The sequence below is a fragment of the Pundamilia nyererei genome, unplaced genomic scaffold, assembly GCF_000239375.1.
Source record: "Pundamilia nyererei isolate P.nyererei 1_Seehausen unplaced genomic scaffold, PunNye1.0 scaffold00005, whole genome shotgun sequence".
NCBI classification, from domain to species: domain Eukaryota; kingdom Metazoa; phylum Chordata; class Actinopteri; order Cichliformes; family Cichlidae; genus Pundamilia; species Pundamilia nyererei.
Window position 1 is genome coordinate 7869596 of NW_005187406.1, and position 19398 is coordinate 7888993.

Below are 19398 nucleotides of genomic sequence, written 5' to 3' on the forward strand. Positions count from 1 at the left end.
AGAGTGACATGTTATAGAGGGACATATAGAGTACATAGGGTGACATGTTAGTTTGCGTCCTGTGTCATCTACCAAGTTGGACACCTGTCGGTGTTAATTATTGAAGTTAAGTGGCACAACTCACTAAACAGTACTATAGGGATGATTCTATATATTAAACCGTTTGTCTTGTTGCATTTACTGTTGAGTGTCTGAACAGGAAAGAATAGGACAGGGAATATTGCCCATATTGATTTGGCTAATCTTTAATTTAACATTCAGACATTATTCCAGCAAGAGATATTTGTTATGCACTAGCACCTATTGAGGAAGGGAAGGGAAAGAAATGTGAATGTTGCTTTGTGTGTGTGCACTGCTGAGAAAAGACACACAAAGGTGCTTTCATTGTGTGCTGATCTCTGTGTATAAATGAAACTAAAAGGCTAAAACACTGGAAAAGAAAGGAAAACAAGGTGTACTATATCATTGTGTGTGTGTGTTTTGGGATTTGCCTCCTCTCTTCTTCAACTTGCTCTGTTTAGCTCAGTTCTGCTCTGTTTCAATGAAAAATCTTATCTTCATTTTAAGTATTATTACAGAGAAGGAATATGTGGAGTTCGGCTCAAAACACTCTGAGTGAGAATTGAGAGTTGAGTAAAGAGTAAGAGACAGAACCAAAACTTTTGGCAATGCACTTACAGATTTGAGCCATCCAGCGGATTATGCATTTGTTTTGATACATTTGATCTCCCCTTGAATTTTAACAAACACTTAGCGGCATCTACTCACATATGAGATGCACAATAAGGTTTTCTGAGTGCTTTTCTGTGTTAAACTTAGTGTAATTTATACAAAATTGAATGCCACAAACATTAGTAACTCATTGTGTCTCGACTTGGAGAAATAAATGATGGAGCAGACGAGTTGCTCCTTGGCACAGTGACTGATCGCAGTGTGTTGGCAAGCTGTCCAACCCAGATAGTTTGGAGACAGGTTACCTTTGCAGTCACCTTGTGACCTAAACTGCTGTCCCAGGGGTTGAGGGTGCTGCATGCTCTCTGACCAGTTAATCGTTGTAACTAGTTACAGGTGATCCCAGACAGCCAAACTTAAATGCAATCACTTTTCATGGTCCCATGATGGTTACCAGCTTTTTTTCCTTTAGTGTGGCTGAGGCAGCAGGAAGTTATGAAGGCAGAGAAATAAAGCATCTTTGCTAGTTGATGAGCCGTGTTCCAAATAGTATAGATAGGACAATGGTGCCAACATTAGCCTAACTTCTTATGATGTAGCATTCAGAATTGGCTTTCATGGAGCTGGAAGACGCGGTGCCATTGTTGCACCACTGTCCTGACTGCACTGTGTAGATATTTTTAAGGCCTATTTTTATGTCATCTTTAAGCAAAAAGAATATGAAAATATGAAATGATGTCCGTGCTCCACTGTGTCCACGTGTTGCCTGGTCATACTTCTGTGATCAGCCAGTGTTGGTTGGTTACATACAGTATGTTTTAGTCTTGTTTGAATACATTTGCAGACAAATAAACTGCTCCCATTAGGGCAGCTGTGAGTCAGTATTGTACTCTTTTATTATTTAGATTTTTTGGTATAAAGTAACCGCTTTTGATTCAGTTTGGCTCTTCTGTTCATCCTGTGTAGATATGCTTCAAGAATGCACATTTTATATAAGACGTTTACTGTTTCAGATGTACTTTTGTAGTTTTATTTCAGTAGGCCTTAAAACACGCAAAGAATCTCCCTTTCCAGACTGCAGTTTGAGTCTCAGTCTACGTGTGATGTGATTCTGTGTTGACTTAGACCCGCTGCGTGTGTCTACATGCAAGGTCAGTGCAGTGTGTGGGAGGCGACATACAATAGGGGTGCTGAAATCAAACATGCACGACTGCGACAAGACGAGTGCAGAAGGTGAACAAATCGTCTGCTGTCACCAAGTCAAAATTATCCCAGGAGGACATTTTCAGACGTGTTTGTAGAAAGTCACCGTAACTGATGACTCAAGATGAGTAGACAGGAATGTGAAAGAATAAATGGTTGTATATGTGTGCTGAGGAGACATCTGAATAATGTGAGTGATAAGATACGCCATCTCACAGTCTGCAGATACAGTCGGAGCTTCGGGTCTGGTCTAAACTCTAAAAGACCTTACAACTCAAGTTTCGTCTTGTTTTCTTTTTTTGGTGTACCTGGCCTCTTTAAAGCTAACTGTACCTAATAACTCTGGATCAAAGGAATGTATATATTATAGTTTATAATAATAGTTTACATCGATGTTTCTAAATACACATCTTGGATAGAAGATGGGACATAGGTCATCTATTTGTTCTGAACTGAACGTTTTGAAACCTGGACATTTTCTGCCTTTTAATGATGTAAAGTTCAACCTTTTGACATGAAAGTCTGTGGGTCACTTTGTGTGCCAGGAAGCTGTGTGTCAGATCTGCATGAACCTGTTGCTTAATGTGAGGTATCGGTAAAAAATTATCTGTTGTGACTACGTACGTTTTGTCTCGCAATGACTCCATCAGGCTGTGACAAATCACCTGAAAGCATGAATGAAGCAGATATTTAATCCCCATGTCAGACGAGTGTGTCACAGCTTCAACTGTGGAGTGTTCACTGTGTTTCTGTCCCCCCAGAAAAAGCAAAACTCATCACCAAAGAATTTATGTCTTTAATTTCTCCCTTAGTCATCTATATCGTGACCTGACAGACACCCAGAGACAAACACTTAGATTTTATCTCTGAAGCTGTGATGAACAAACACACTCACACATTTTCAAATTATACACACACATAAACCGTCACACCCACTTTATCAGAATTAGATCAGGTTTGATGTGACCACACACATACACATCAGTTTACTGTTTTTTTTGCAAAAGGTCTCACTGTAAAGGCAACAGGATGATTTCTAACTCTCTCATGCCCTCACCTGTCCCTACTCTTGATCTGTCTTGTCTCCGTGTTTTTCCTTTATCTCCTCTCGCAGCTTCTCAGCCCTGCATCATGCAGCTCTAACGGGAACCATCGAGCTGCTGTCTCTGCTGCTGGAGGCCCAGGCCACGGTGGATATCAAGGACATAAACGGTATCATGATGGCAGAACAGCTTTGCCGGTTAACCCAGTGTCACCACGCAAACCCACAATTTAGGGGGGAAAAAAATCCCAAATGTTCATGATGAAGAAGTCAGTTGAGGTTAAATTGAGCATGAAACCTCTTCACAAGTTTTCTGACACTCTCAGCTGAAAATAAATTTGACCCATATGAATAAATATGATTCACTTTGAAGTGGCTGCAGTGCTAATGTAGATATCCTCAGACTCCAAGTGGAACACATACAGTTGAATTTGGCAGCTTGGCTCCTGAAACCAGAGGTGTGTAGAGCTCTTGAAGCATGTCCTGCCAGCTTTTCAGTTTTGTTGTATCCACTGGCCTCAGCAGGGGGCGTCAACCCTCCTTTGGGCTCCCTATGGACATAGAATTTGCTGATTTTTTTAAGCATTATTGACAGCCAGTGCATGGAAACAGAATAGCTCTATATCCTAATCAGACAAACAAACAAAATCAAACAAATTCACCTAACCAGAAAACAACAGGAAGTGAAAGACAAACAAACAATAAAACTGCTCTCCTTATTCAACATGGCATAATACTACCAAATCATTAATTACAGATAGTGCTGGATCTTATGGGACATGAAAATATCTTCTCAAATATGAAAAAGCTTTAGTCTTTCTGTACTGTGAAACAAAAACTGTTGCTCCAGCCTCTGTACACTTACTACTGTTATATTGTCATTAGAAGTTAACTTTAACACATTAACCACATCTGAGTATGAACTGCAGCACTGACTAATTTCCAACCTTTAGCTGAGAATTCACTTTTCAGATCTTCTTTCCATGTGTTTAACCTCTAATGTCGACTCCTCCAGTAAACAGAATGTAAATCCACTTTCTTATCATCATCATTATTTCAATAAGTGTTTGTGAGGAACAGTTACAATAAAAAGCATATTCCAATTAAATGTATGCCTTAGTTTGTCAAAAGATATGATTGCATAATGATCTGGATGATAATTCAAGTGGAGGGAGGTGGTGCGCGAGCCTACAAAAATAACAGTGACAGCCTTAGTATATGTGTATTACTGATAGTTATTATGAAATAAAATAATTTTTCATTTTAAGAGGTCATGCCTAAGTAGCAGTCCCTGTATCTAATAACATTTTAAAACGATTGCTTTTTTATTCTTACCTCCTAACCTCTTCTTACCTTTCTCATTTCCACATTTAGGCATGCGTCCCCTCCACTACGCAGCGTGGCAGGGTAAAGCTGACTCTGTTCTATTGTTGCTGAGAGCCGGCGCTGCAGTCAACTCCCCTTCCAATGATGGACAGATACCGTTGCATCTCTCTGCACAGTACGGACACTATGAGGTGGTGAGTAAGCAGACAAACACCAGAGGCTAAAGGCAAAGTTCCAAGGTTTTACCTGTCCTCCCATTTCACTGAAATCGATCCCCTTTGTGCCTCAGCTGGTATTGTCCAGCAACAATAGCAGTAATACCATTAATGCATACCATTAAAGAGCCTGCAGGCAGTAACGACGAATATTCCTTTCTACGTGCTTGCTGGAATGTTTGAAATGACAGTTGCGTATACCGTGCACATACAGAACTTGTTACGTCATACAACCCCTACCCATGCCTGACCTCTTGAGAACACCGAGGCTGCACCCGACCTGTTTTATGTTCGTTCAGACAAACACACACACACACACACACACATTAATGAACATGTTGGGAAGACTGACATGTGAAAGCAAGTAAAAATAATAATGGACTGCATTTATATAGCGCTTTTCGGGACCCTCAAAGCGCTTTACAATACCACTATTCATTCACTCTCACATTCACACACTGGTGGAGGCTACAGTTGTAGCCACAGCTGCCCTGGGGCAGACTGACAGAAGCGAGGCTGCCATATCGCGCCATCGGCCCCTCTGTCCATTACCAGTAGGTGAAGTGTCTCGCCCAAAGACACAACAACCGAGACTGTCCGAGCCGGGGCTCAAACCGGCAACCTTCCGATTACAAGACAAACACCCAACTCTTGAGCCACGAGTTGGGCCACGAGTGCGTAATATATTAGTTGATTGCACTAATTTTACATTCTCTCCCTCTTCTTGGCTCTCAGTCTGAGATGTTGCTGCAGCATCAGTCTAATCCCTGCTTCATGAACAAGGCTAAGAAGACACCACTAGATTTGGCCTGTGAGTTTGGCAGACTGAAGGTATGAAAAGATTTTTGTGGAAGTTCCATATCTTTGATGTCTTCTTTTCCAAAATAAGAATGAGGTTGTTTTTTCTGCAGGTATTTGCTTATAAACCAAAATATTCCCTGGATTAAAACTGATTATGACATCACATGAAAAGTTCACACATCTGCTCAAAATGAAAATTATCCATTACTTTATTTTAAGTAATAAAATAATTTCTGAGATCATGATATGTACTCAGCACAGGGTTGCTGCAGGTCAAAAAAAGCCTGAAAAAGTCTCAAAGTTTGAAAATGAACGTTTTTTAAGAGAAATACTGTAGTTGTTAAATGTTCAGTCGTTTTTACAGCTGGCAAAAAAAAGTTAAAAATCAATGTATAGCGCTTTATTAGTCCCTAAGAACCCGAAAGCACTTTACACATCCAGTCATCCACCCATTCACACACTGGTGATGGCAGCTACATTGTAGCCACAGCCACCCTGGGGCGCACTGACAGAGGCGAGGCTGCCGGATACTGGCGCCACCGGGCCCTCTGACCACCACCAGTAGGCAACGGGTGAAGTGTCTCAAAGACCGAGACTGTCCAAGCCGGGGCTCGAACCGGCAACCTTCCGATTACAAGGCGAACTCCCAACTCTTGAGCCACGATCGCCCCATGATGTGGGTTATTTTCTATATAATGTGGGTCATTTTCTATATCCATAGTTATTACAGTAATGTCACTTGCTCAGGTGACAGATGGATGTAGACACTGTGACTTCACCGATCGCTTTCTCCCCAGCACGCTAGCTTATTAAAACCACAGTGCCGGTAGATCTGACGTTAAAATCGAGGTCTGTTGCCTGTTTATATGGTATTGAACTATTATTTACAAAGTAGACATGTCTATGCTTTTTGTGCACTTCTCTGCGCTCTAATGTGGACCATAATGTGGACATGTTTCATTTAGTAAGACCTCGAGACCTTAAACTCATTCGAAAGATCGAAGGTGGTGAGAAGCTCCATGCACCTGAAGTTATTCATGAAACCTACAGATGACCCTTAGTGGCTGTTAGAAGGAACTGAAGTTTGAAATGCCCCAGTTTTCTGAGCCATAAGTTAAGCCCATCTTTCATATGCAGTCTATGACTGCTCCATTAGCAACTTCACAGTAGAGGCCCAAGCACTTACGTTACACTACCTGTTAACTGATGTAAAGAGAAAAAATGAAAGTACAAATAGGAGAGACAACGAGAGAGGCAGCGGGAGTAATGTTCAGTAACCATGAACAGCCTTCAGCTCCAAGAGTCTGTTTAGTTCCAGTTCAGTTAGTTTCACTTTAATGTCGTGTACCATCATAGTCCAAATAATATATGTAATTTCTTTTAATGTTGACCTTTTAATTGAGTTTAATCTAACTGAATGAGGGTGGAACAGCGGTGCGATGGTCAGCAGTGTCGCCTCACAGCAAGAAGGTCCTGGTTTCGAATGAATCAGCTGAATGGTGGTCTCTGTGTTATAGTGACAGGCTAGAAGGTGCTCGAGTTGTACCCCGCCTCTCACATTATGACGCCTAGTATAGGCCCCACCCCCTCTGCAACCCTGAATTGGATAAGTGGAAGAAACTTGATGGAAACAGTTTATTTATTGATGTTTTACAAAGGTCACAGGAACCCCGGGGTTATTTTTTAAACAAAAAGAGTACTAAAGTTAGCCCTTTAGTGAGATGTATATAGGTTTTCTTCATATGTGCAATCCAGTTGTTTGCATATGAGAACACGTGTTTTTCATGCTTTTTTTTTATTTTAATGTGAATGGCCTAAGGCAAACACAAACCTTTGCTGAGACAACAAGGCTGAGCTAAATCGAGCTCCTTTTTGTGAAAGCAGAAGAGGCTTCAGTAGCTCCTTTTAGACTTTGTGAAGAGATTGCATATTGCAGTGCCTCTGCCACATCAGTGGATAAGCCCAGCTGTGAGATGTATAGCTGGCTCTGTTATTAAGAATTAGACAGACGCACACTTCCCATGCTTGTTAAACGTTCGCTCGTCTGCTCTGAGTTTGCAGTTTGGCTATGAAAGAAAATCGTAAGCTTTGGGCTGTTTTTTGTCACACAGTATTTGTGGGTGTATGCAGAGGCTGTGGTATCTTTAGACGACTGCTGAGTAGTGGATAAGCCTCTGTGCTCGTTTAACCCTATATATAAGTCACCATTTACACTCTAATACGTCAATATATATTTTTAGCATATATACATATATATATATATATGTGTGTGTGTGTTACTAAGGCTGTAATTCCTGTCCTGATTCTGCCATTTCATCTCAATTTTTTTGTTAGGTGACTCAGTTACTGCTGAGCAGTAATATGGTTGCAGCCCTGTTAGAAGGAGAAAGAGGAAACGGCAGCCTGGACTCTCCCTCCACCACCCCACTCCACCTAGCAGCCAGGAATGGACACAAAGACATCATCAAGTAAACAGCAGCTCAGAGTGGCATTAAATGTTAAACATTATGATACAGTATCATGTAACACAGTGGATTCTGGATTCAATATCCAGGCATTGCTTTTCCTTTGATTGACAGTCTGAGCATCTGCGTTCACAGCCAGCATTTGCACACTGTTGTAGTTCAGACCTTAAAATTGAAAAAATGAACTCTTAATTTTCAAAGGAATATAAAATACGTATAGTATGCACGAATAGTTTAGCTACAAAGTTGTTGTTGAACTGATACTTATGCCCACTAGTTAAAGAACTAGTATTTACAGTCATGGGAAATAGAAAGCAGGCCCACTGCAGGCAAAAACACACCATTAAGTACGCTACAGGAGATTCGCGCCCTGAATCATTCCAACGAATGTCACTAGAACAACAACTAGCTGCACTCCACATGACAGGAAGTGCAAACAGGGGATGGGAATTACCGATGCAGCTACACAGCTGGTTTAAAAGCTTGAGCCCAAGTAGAAAATATTTTATTAGGCGACTAGATGACTAATTGTCAATATTGTCACTAGTCAGTACCAGGCACACTAGTCATTTAATCTAATTGTTTCACATTTTAATTGATGCCCAATTCTGATGGAGCAGTTTTCTGCTGGAGCATCATTGTAGAGAAAGGCCATAAATGTGTTGATCTCTGTCTCTTTTTTTTGTTAACTCCTTTATTGTTAGTTCTTTAAAAGGCCAAGAATAAGACTGCAGATACAAGTGGCAGAAATACTTTTTCCGAAGGGTGGATGGACTCTTCCTCAACACAGGGTGAGCCAATCAGTCATCAGGAAGGGCTCAGAGTAGACCTGCTACTCCTCCACATTGAAGGAGGCAGCTGTTTGCCTCCTGGGTAAGGTGTTCCAGCCAGGATTGTCCTACTGGAAGGAGGACGCGGGGCAGACCTAGCACACGCTGGAGAGATTATATCTCTCAGCTGGCTTGAGAATGCACCGACATTTCCCCAGATAAACTGGAGGAGCTGGCTGGGTTGAGGGAAGTCTTCCCCCGCTTCTGCTACTGCCCCAAGACCTCACTTTGGATAATCAAAAACTGCCTAAACTACTTTTGCACTTATGCTGTGCAAAAGAATAGAACTTTATTAATCCCTTGGGGAGGTCCCCTAAAGGAAATAATAAAACTACTGTCACTACTATTGTACTATAATTCTGCTGCTGCTGGCATCATTAAAAAAAAAGGATGCAAGATGACCTTCACCTTATAAATGCTGCTGCTTTAACATGGTGTTTATTGTAGGCAAACTGTAATGGGTAAACTTAACACAGAAGTCCAATAACAGAACACCACTTGAGTTCAGATTAGACTGACCAGTCCTGCCAGTCACGCCCCTCCAGATTTCACTGGCCTCCACGTGAGCGGTAAAGTCTCCCAGTGGAGTTGCGCTGACATTCTCTGACCTGAAGGGTAGGGAAGCAACCCTCTTATCGCTTAAAATGCTGTTATTGCAGTCATATCCTCTCTGTGAATGGTACTCATAGCCAGTGATCAGTGGTCATGACATTTTGGATATTAACAATCATGAAACTGACCTCACGGCCCGTTGTTAAGCAATGGTGCTGGCTCAGATGAGTCACAAAACGCTTCTCCCACTGAAAGCGCTATGTCCAAATGAACAGAATCAACTTTCTGGGATTTCTTTACGTGGATGTTCGAGCATGTGTCAAGACTGAACAAGAACTGTTACCATTTGAATTAATTCTGTAACTTTGTAACAATCTGTCCAGCACCAAAAAGAAAACATTGTACTATGAGGTTTAATCCCAATCGACTTTGTACTTTCAGCCTGTTTCAGCCTAAAAATGTCTTTGCCATGTAATCCCATCCCGCTGTTTTAGACATGCTGCCAACTATTCCCATCCCGTCTAAATTATTAAATATCTCATGCAACACCATCCATCTCCCCCTCTCCTGGAGTTGAAAGTGAATACTTAGTAATAAGTCCGTACAACATCATACCGCCCGTGATAATACTGGTGGAAGTTTGTGCATGATACAAAAATGTCATACTGCGATATCCTTGGTAGCAGAGAAGCCTATGCTCAACACAAACATGAACTGAAAAATAACACACACACACACACACTCCTACACTTCACTGACAACCACATAAGTTTATTCAGAATTTACACAGCAGAATTTGGAATATGATACTAAGGGATTTATGGCACTTCAAAGACTGCCATACCTAAGCTGCAAATGTATTTGTAACTTCTCCCTTTTTGCAATAACTGGAGGAGCTTTATGCAAACAGGATATGACTTTGTGCCTGGAAAGATGGGAACTTTCTGTTGTTTTAGTACCATATACATCTGCCTGTGTTAGAAACTACGCTTTAGCAATTCATTCAGAGATCATTTCTGATCGTGACACCTCATGTTCAGAATCTTTGCTCTGGCACATTCTGTACTTGGTGAACATGTACAGTGTAAATTAAATGGAGTATCTGAGAATAACATTTCTATGGAGGACAGAAAAGTCTAAACTCTGTGAAGGTTTTCAGACATTCAGCCCTCTCAAGATTTCATACCATCAAGGTTAAAAGTGGTGCAAGAAGATTACAATAGGAACCTTTTATCCTCACAAATTACAACTTGGTATTTCTCCTGTCAGTACTATCTGCAGCATTTGGTTTAAAAACTCTACACTCACAAGGAAATGTTTTAAATTATTTTTAATAAGCTGTTAGATAATTATTTAAGGTTCTATTCATTAAAACATTTCATGAATGTTCTTAAAGTATGTGATTAAAAAAAAGATCAAAAATAAAATAATTTTGTTGCTGCACCTTTATTCCATATTCCAAAAATGTCTACTTTTGATAGAATAATTACAAACATTTTTTGCTCATAAGTTGCAACTTTTTTGAGTTTAAAGGACTGTGTTCAGTCTTGCAAAAAGCTAAGCAGTAATGGTGAGGATAAGAGAATAAGTAGCAGCCAGGTGCTGCTACTCAAATGCACTTGTTTAATTGATCATCAGGAGGTGTCACCAAAAAAAATACCACAGTCTTCCCAGGAGAGGGAGCAAATTTACCCTAAGGTTCCCCAATGGTCAGAGAAACTGCAAAAGATGTACTCTTAGACACTACCGGCCTCAGTTAGCATGCTAAATATTAAAGTTCCTGATAGTACAGTTAAACTGAACAAGAAGGACTCGTATGGAAGGGTTGTCATGCCAACCCATGCCTTCTGTATACCAAATTTTTCTAGAGTCAAAGTTCAGACCTCAAACCAATTGAGATGCTGTAGGTGGAGTAAGATGTGTGGCCTAAGCACACAGAACAGCTGAAAACAAAAACAGAAACAAAAAAGAATCGAGGTTTTGCCATGACCCAGTTAAAGTCCAGACGTCAACCCAATTAAATTTGCAATTGCTGACTGTGACTATATGACTTCATAAATTGCTGCAGATGTCTGCACACACCTGCACACTAACACGGTGTTTCTGATTGGACTTCCTAGGTTGCTCCTCAAAGCTGGCATTGACATTAACAGAGCCACCAAAGCGGGGACGTCTTTGCACGAGGCTGCCCTCTATGGCAAAACGGATGTAGTACGGCTGCTCCTTGACGTAAGGAAAGAAGAGAAACATTGTATCTGTTAGCCTTATGAGCCATGTGGAAGGCTGCTTTTTTACAACAAGTGTCAACATAAAGACTCTTCACGGAAACATCACACTATGTTTCCACCTGCTCAGTATTATTCTTTAATAAAGCAGATTGGAATTTAAGGGAGGGTTTGTTTTTAAAAGTCCGACTCCCACGTAGCCGTTTTACGATCTGTATGTGTGTGTGTGTCTAGGCGGGCATCAACGTGAACATGCGCAACACCTACAACCAGACGGCTTTGGACATTGTCAATCAGTTCACCACTTCCACAGCCAGCAGGGAAATCAAACAGCTGCTGAGAGGTCGGTAGCTCATGAAACGGTGTCTTGATGTTGCACTGATACATTTGGGTAATTTGGCTTCTCTGGTTTAGAAATGTGATCAGGTGTCTTTTTCTTTCTTCCTTCTTTTTTTTTGCAGAAGCATCAAGCTCCCTTCAAGTTAGAGCAGTGAAGGACTACTGGAATCTCCATGATCCCACTGCACTTAACCTGCGGGCGGGAGATCTGATCATGGTACTGTTTTGTGTGTAAAAGTCTCAAAATGTTGTTTTATGGTTGTCATATTGTTTTTGTTCATTATTTTCATTGTCCTTGTTTATAGAAAAATGTAATCAAATGAAATGAATTTGAAAATCCCTAATATCACATTTAAAACAGTCATTATTATTCATTGCCTGGGAAAATTATGAAAGGAGAAGAGTTCCTTATTTAATGAATTTAAAAACCTACTGAACAAAAATGTAGCCGACATTTGTTTTTATCAATCAGTAGCAGCAGTTTCTGTTTGGTAAGATTTAGCAAATTGTTTAAAGAAGAGAAGTTTAATCATTTTATTCTAAAAATTTCAAGAAAAGTGTTTTTTTGTTTGTATATGCTGACATATATAATTCTTACAAAGAAGAGCCAACACAAACATCGGAATCGGCTTGATTGAGATGAGAAAATGAGATGAAGTTGTTAGGTGAAGTTATAGTGAAGCCTTGTTGTTAGGATTTGTGTGGTATGGTTCAGGGTAATTTCATGTACTCCAAAGCAGGAGACCACAGCAGAGGAACAGGCACAAACTTGCTGCTGCTGTGTCTCTCATTATCAGCATCATTATCACAGTTTGCTCTAATTCGTGTGTTCATGTCTTTATGTGCTCTCTGCTGTGTATTTTGATATATTTATGTGAGTCATAGTGACATCTGAGAGTTGTGTTTGAACTTGTATGCTGTTGTCTCTTACTCTGCCAGAAAGCAGAGGTGTTTGTTTTTCTTCTCTCGAGGCGCTTTGCTAATACTCACAATGAATAGATAGTGTATTTCCAGCCTACTGGCCCACTCATTATGGACTTAAGTGCATGCCTGTGGGTGTCGCACACAACATGCATGCTTAAAGCTATTGTATTTTTGCTAACACATAGCATTTATTTGTTTTAATCAACGCCCATAGTGTTCATATAACTGTATCAATTGCTGGGACTGTGAATTATACCAAGACTAATGCCATTTGTAATGAAGTGTTCTCATTTTACAAATTAAATAGAGTAAACAATAAATAGAATATATAAAATAAATATTTAATTTTATTTATTTTATATATTCTATTTATTGTTTACTCTATTTAATTTGTAAAATATGTGTACACACACACACACATGTAGAAAAATATTTACTATACACATCCAGAAATGCACATACTATTATATATTGTACATATATTTATTAGTTTCAGATGTAGCCATTCTTGTATTTTGCTTGTTTACATTATTGTATTTTGCACAACTCTGTTGTTACCAATGTACCTGCACATGTGATGTGACAATAAAAGTGATTTGATTTGATTTTGATTTGGCTTCTTGCTGACAGGTCCTGGAGCAGCACTCAGACGGCCGGTGGAAAGGTCACATCCATGACACCCAGCGGGGGACAGACCGGGTGGGCTTTTTCCCCCCTTCAGTGGTGGAGGTCCTCAGCAAAAGAGCAGGTAAATAAATAGCTTATTCACACCTGCATAAACATCAGTTACCTTAATAATAATTAACATTAATACACTCCAGAATATTTATGCAAGTATTATAGTTGTGCTCCTCTCAGTAGTTGTAGAGTTATCCAGTTAGCAAGACGGTGAACAGAGAGGACGGCACCTTGGTTTGCATCTTCAGTTTACAGTTGCATACTTTGAATTTTGTGTACATGGCAACCTGTATCCAGTCCAGTCCAACTCAATACATGCCATTACCACAAGGTTTGCTGTGTCTCTTTGCTGGGATATTATTTTCAATCCATCCAACGCCGCCAGGTTGCACCTCAGATGGCCCAGGAGCTCAGTGATGCTTTGGTCCACATCTGGGAGGAGATCCTCTAGAACACTAAGCTATCCTATGTGCTTAAATGGATGCTTAACAACATCTGGATAATCATTTTTATTTGAATTCAATTTCAATTCAGTTCAATTTAGTTTTATTTATACAGCGCCTGTTTGGCGACAGTGGAAAGGAAAACCTCCCTTTTAACAAGAACATTTCCATCAAACTATGTGCCATCCCTTAATTGCTAACACATTACCCATTTCATATCAGTGTAGACATACAGCATGATTTTCTTTCACTGTTGAGAGCTGATGTGTTTTCAGAGTATTCCTTTAATTTTTTTGAACAGTCTACATGTGCACTGTACAATTTCACATGAAATACCAAGCCTAACTTTTTCATTTAATTTGTGTCATTTCAATAGAAATTCCCAATAGTTTTACAAAATGTTAAAAAAACAAAACAAAAAAACCCCAGTGAACTAAAACATCAGAAATACTGCTGAGAAATAAGAGGACGTGCCAGATCTCATATTCATATAATTATCTGAGACATGAAAATATCTGTCAAGTTTCATATCGTTAGCTTCATAGCATAAGTGCCTAAGTCATTTTTTTGTGATGACATAGGCAGACGGACAGGATGATGCAGCAGTGGTAGGGGAGTAAAGTTAGGCAAAAATCTCAATTTGACCAAAAAATGACTTAGGCACTTATGCTATGAAGCTAACGATATTTATTTATTTGTTTACTTGTTTATTTTTGTAGTCCTGAAGTACCACCAGCCTGGGCAAACACATTTATAGTGGACATGAATTCAGACAACTGTATTTTGGTGTTGATAACACCCAATTTGACCCATGACGACTCTTATATATCTGGGCTACCAAAATATCGCCACACTTGTACACGAGCAGGATCTATCATGTTTGCAGACATGGCCGCTGGAGAATTCAGCATGCTTGTAAATCAACAAATTTAATCCCTGTGAATATGAGCTCCTCACTTGTTTGCAGCTGTAAAACCCCTGACTTTCTAGCACAGAGAGACCAGCACAGTCAGGGCTCCAAAAACAGCTCCAGACATGAGTGCACACTTCTGTGTCTTCAACAAGCCAGTCCACACACACACACACACACGACAGTCTCACAGAGAAACACATTAATAGGATTACTATGGCCAGATTGCAAAGTGTCAGCTCAGTGTTAAAGCCTTCACAGCCTACATCGGGGTATTCTGTGTGTGTGGGCGTGTGTGTGTGAGACTGCTCATGCTTGAGGAAAGAGACGAAAGAAGAGAGTTCGCCTCAAAGTTGGTGATGGGCTCTTTGCTTATGAGGCAAACTCAGCAGGTTGTGTGCACATGTGCAATAGTGTGTCTGAGCTCTGTGATAATGTCAGTGATGTCAGCAAACAGAGACCAATACCACACTAAGGAACAGTAAGCCTTCTCAGTGTCTTTGGTGATCTTAAACTTCCATTCAGCAGCCTGTTATGTAACTGTAGAGGGGATTTACAGTCAGTCTGTCTGTTTTTAGTTGTTGTTCCATGTACTCAATGAAAAAGAATACATGGCGGAGACAAATGCTAAAGTTGATGATATTCATAGCTCTTCAGTGCATGGTTAAAGAGCTTTCGATGCCTGTGCATGCATTTCAAACTGCCACCGAACACGCATGTGCATTATCTGCTTTCCCTCACTCATGCATGTCCACCTCAAACCAAACCTGTCTCCCTGGCCGTAGGAGGCACGCTCTTCCGCCAAGCTTCAATGCCTTGCAAACGACAACACTTTGTGTCCGGAGCTCCTCCTTCGAGTCACGGCCCTGCCCCTCAGACTGATGACTTATACATCCTTGGCTATGACCCTGCAGGTACACACACAGATGCACTCACCAACCTTTTCCCTGTTTTACCACCTGCGGTGGATTCACGTTATCCCAGGCAAGGCAAGGATTGTTGGACAGGAATGTTTCTGTCCATATGCTCCCAAACAGCACCCCAATCCCAGTTTTTTCTTGATGAAAAAACTTTCCCTGATGCTGTGTCAGCTTGATAGATCCAGTCCCAGCTCCGGTTCTGCAGTAGGCAGAGTGTACCGTGAACGTTTGTCTAAAGTGTGTGTGTTTATTAGGTGCTCCATTGGGCAGTCAGCTCTCAACCCCAGCTAGTTCTGCTAGCCCCACTCAGGAAATCTGGGTCCTCAGGAGCTCTCCCACTGGTAAGAGTGTGTGGTCCTAAACCCCTAATACCTCACCCACCGAAACCCCAATCGCCGGTGAACCTGTAGACCAGTCAAGTCACCACATTTTTGATAGACTGGGTCTTTTTAAAGAAGCTTATTCCTGTTTTATCCTTTTATATACCAGAGTTTTGACCTTACCATGCTAACCCTTCAAATCCCACCCCTCTGCTTTATACACATCTAACAATCCAGCAACCATAACCAGTTCTCTTGCAGCAGGACATTACTATGAGGGAGCAGCATGAAGGTCTCTTTTTAAGTTCTTCTTCTTTTAAGCATGTTGGAGCTTCCTCTTATTCTCTGAAAATCTCCGCAAACATATTAATGTTTTTCTTCTACTATGTAATATATATTCAGTTATTTCCTGAACAGAGAGAATGTCGATTCCACTAAAACATAATGTTTTAATAATTTCATAAACGTTGAAAATTCTTTACATACATAAGAAGCTTGATATTAGCATCTATTTGTTAAATATGGAGCTAGTGGCAGAGCGTGATTAGCCTTGCTTAGCATAAAACAACTTACTAACAAACACCTTGCATCGATTCAATCTGTATGGTGAGGCAATAAATCCTTCAGTAATAAATAGGACTTAATAGTTTTTATGTATTTATTTATTTACTTATTTTTAGTACAGTAGGCAGCACATTTAAATATATAACCTATAAACTGCCGGCTACAATTGTCTCCTAACTCAGACACTCCACAGGTCTCCTGTCAGTCTGTCATCTCTCTCTGTTTTGCTTTCTTTGCTCTTCTCAGGTGACAGAAACAGTGTCGGCAGCGCTGGCAGTGTTGGTAGCAGCCGCAGTGCAGGGAGTGGTCAGAGCTCAGAGAGCGGCCACAAACAGAATGGGATTCATTGCTGCCACAACAATGACGCTGGCAAGGTCAGATATGCACAGAGACAACCAAGGTGGACACTAAAAAACAAGGAGATGCTCTGCTTCATATGTCGACAGGAGACAGTTTCACTAATAGTAACAGAAATGAACAAAGTGTGGAGGATGTCAGTAATGCACTTAAGTACTTTTCTCTATCGTTGAGTACGCCTTTGTTTTGTGTGTGCAGCTGGCTCCCTCTGCTGGCGAATCAAGGGACCGCGTTATAGGAGTGGACCACAGCACACAGGTTGATGGATCCACAGGTTAGTAAGAAGATGACAGATGTTTCATTCGGTGACTCTGTTTGACAATAATAATAATTCTGTTAGCTGTGATTCTTCCAAGGTCCCAGACTTTCTGAAGGTCTTTCAGAGTTTTTCTTTTGCGGGTTGGCTGCTTTTTCAGTCCAGTTGTTTTACCTGACCTTTTAAATGGCAGATGGTAAATGGACTGATTCTTATATAGCGCTTTTCTACTCTCCCGGAGTACTCAAAGCGCTGTATACAACATGCCACATTCACCCAATCACACCCATTCTCACGAGCACTTTCTAGGTACATTCACACGATGGATGCATCAGAGAGCAACCTGGGGTTAGTATCTTGCCCAAGGATACTGGACGTGCAGACTGGAGGAGCCAGGGATCGAACCACCAACCTTCCGATCAGTAGATCGGGGGTGGCTCTACCTCCTGAGCTACAGCCACCCGATTCTTCTTTTACAGAAGAATGTTTTTTTGTTTCTTTATCTACTTAATACGGGCCTATGAATCTTTCAACCATAAAAGGGTTGTATCTTTAGAAACCACGGGGCTGCTGTGTGCAGGGATCATAGAGCATTGTTCTGCTGTTTTTGTTGATGGTCTGAAAGGAAATGAGATGGAGGGGGACAGTAAATGCTTACCATACTTTACTTCACCACTGAAGCCAATAAAACCAGCATCTTCTTTCATCTACGCAAGCCATAAAAGCCCAGATCACTACTTCACAAGAAACACTAAAGGCCTGGAGAAATGTGCTCTGCTGTCAGGTATAATGGCAGGTGCAGGATTGCATGTTTACAGTATTTTCAGAACTTAAGTTCATTCTGCTGAGATAAGGCTTTTCAAATGTTAACACTCAAAGAAGCAGAGAATTCCCGTTGACCTCAGGGTGAATCGGAAGGGGGGGTTAAAGTGCAGGAGAAGAGGGAGGAGACAGGGAGCATCAGGAGCAAAAGACATCTGTTAAATGCCTGAGAAAGAGGAAAGAAGACAGGGAAGAGGAGCTGATGTCTGCCCTGCAGGAAGGATAGGTGGAGGGAAGGATGAAGTGTGAGACATCAGGAGCTCTCCGGCTCTCGTTTTTTCTCAGGGGTAAGACCGTTGTTATAATTTGACATGATGTTTGACGTTTTGTCAGAGGAGAAAGGGTTCGATCCTGTTTTAAAGGACCCACTGCATTCCAAATTTTTGGTTAATATTTCATTGGGAATCACCTTATTGGTGCAGAAATATAATTTTATGCCTGCCAAACTTTGTTATCTTCGACATTTTTGATAGATTCAGCGAAAGAAATGGGAAAGAAATTGTGTTTTTGCCACAGACTGGTAGTTATTGTCAATATTTCAACCTTTCTTTCTTTGCTTGTTGTCTGTTGTGGGCAGATAAAAGATAAATAAATAATAAGATGAAAAACTGTTTTACATTTTATCATTGAGTTCCTCTTATGCTGTACTTGAGTGAGTCGTGGTCAGACTTAAGTGGCTTAAAAAATCAAACAGTTGGAAATAGTTGGGTGCAAAGACTGGAAAACACGTGAAAGCCCTTCAGGAAGCCTGGAGATGCCAATCTTGCTTATGGGTTAAGGACCTACAGCCCTGTCTAGCTCTCCTACAGTGACTGCCCGTCTGCTGTAATCTCCTCCATGCTCTTGAGACTATGCCGGGAGACACAGCAAACCTTCTGGTCCAACTCAGCATGTATTGAGTTGGACTACCTGCACAACCTCTATTCCTATCCAAATGCAAAACTAGTGAAAAACAGTCAGAAAAGCTGAGGAGAGAAAAAAAAGTCAGTTGCCTCCACCTTTAAAACCATTCTTGATTTGATGGGCGATCACTAACCTAGAAATGTAACTGACTGTATTTGAATTGTAGTTGTACTTTTCCACAGTACAATGTCACAAATTCCTCATCTCTTTCCATCTTGTACAAAGAGCATGTCGCAAGAAGCACGACTGCGTTGTTTTGATGGGTGATTATCATGCTGAATAAGTTAACTCATCTCCCAGGAACATCTTGACAGTGCAGTGTCTTATATTACTTATTGCCCTGTTACAAGGTGTATCTGCGTGTCTGTAAGAGGTCTTAAATAAAAGTTATTGAGAACTGAAAAGATCAAATGTTGTTGTGAGAAAGGACTAGAAGAGCGGAAAAAAAAGACTCAGCCTTGGGCAAGAAGAGAAGTGAAATTGGAGCAGTTGGCAACAAAGTATCGTTCCTCTGAGATCTGAGTATATAATGACTGTAAATAAGATGAGTGAGGGGTGTGTGAGATCTGGTAGATGGCACAGCTTCACTCACCCGGAGAGACGTGACAGCCCCACTCAGTCACACAGCTGC

The 19398-nt window shown here is 40.8% G+C and overlaps 1 protein-coding gene across 4 annotated transcripts in view; it reads left to right on the forward strand.

The window, feature by feature from the left end:
- The window catches only part of LOC102197420 (CASK interacting protein 2), a 52479-nt gene that overhangs the window by 24018 nt on the left and 9063 nt on the right, over nt 1-19398 (forward strand). For 2 of the 4 annotated variants that reach the window (XM_005721931.1, XM_005721934.1), the window contains 12 exons: nt 2990-3087; nt 4292-4437; nt 5194-5289; nt 7594-7727; nt 11227-11335; nt 11566-11674; nt 11793-11887; nt 13225-13342; nt 15411-15539; nt 15800-15886; nt 16676-16803; nt 16985-17060. In XM_005721931.1, coding sequence (XP_005721988.1) covers nt 2990-3087; nt 4292-4437; nt 5194-5289; nt 7594-7727; nt 11227-11335; nt 11566-11674; nt 11793-11887; nt 13225-13342; nt 15411-15539; nt 15800-15886; nt 16676-16803; nt 16985-17060 — 1325 coding nt within the window. The remainder of the gene's footprint in view (nt 1-2989; nt 3088-4291; nt 4438-5193; nt 5290-7593; nt 7728-11226; nt 11336-11565; nt 11675-11792; nt 11888-13224; nt 13343-15410; nt 15540-15799; nt 15887-16675; nt 16804-16984; nt 17061-19398) is intronic. The other 2 variants (XM_005721932.1, XM_005721933.1) reach the window with 2 other exon arrangements.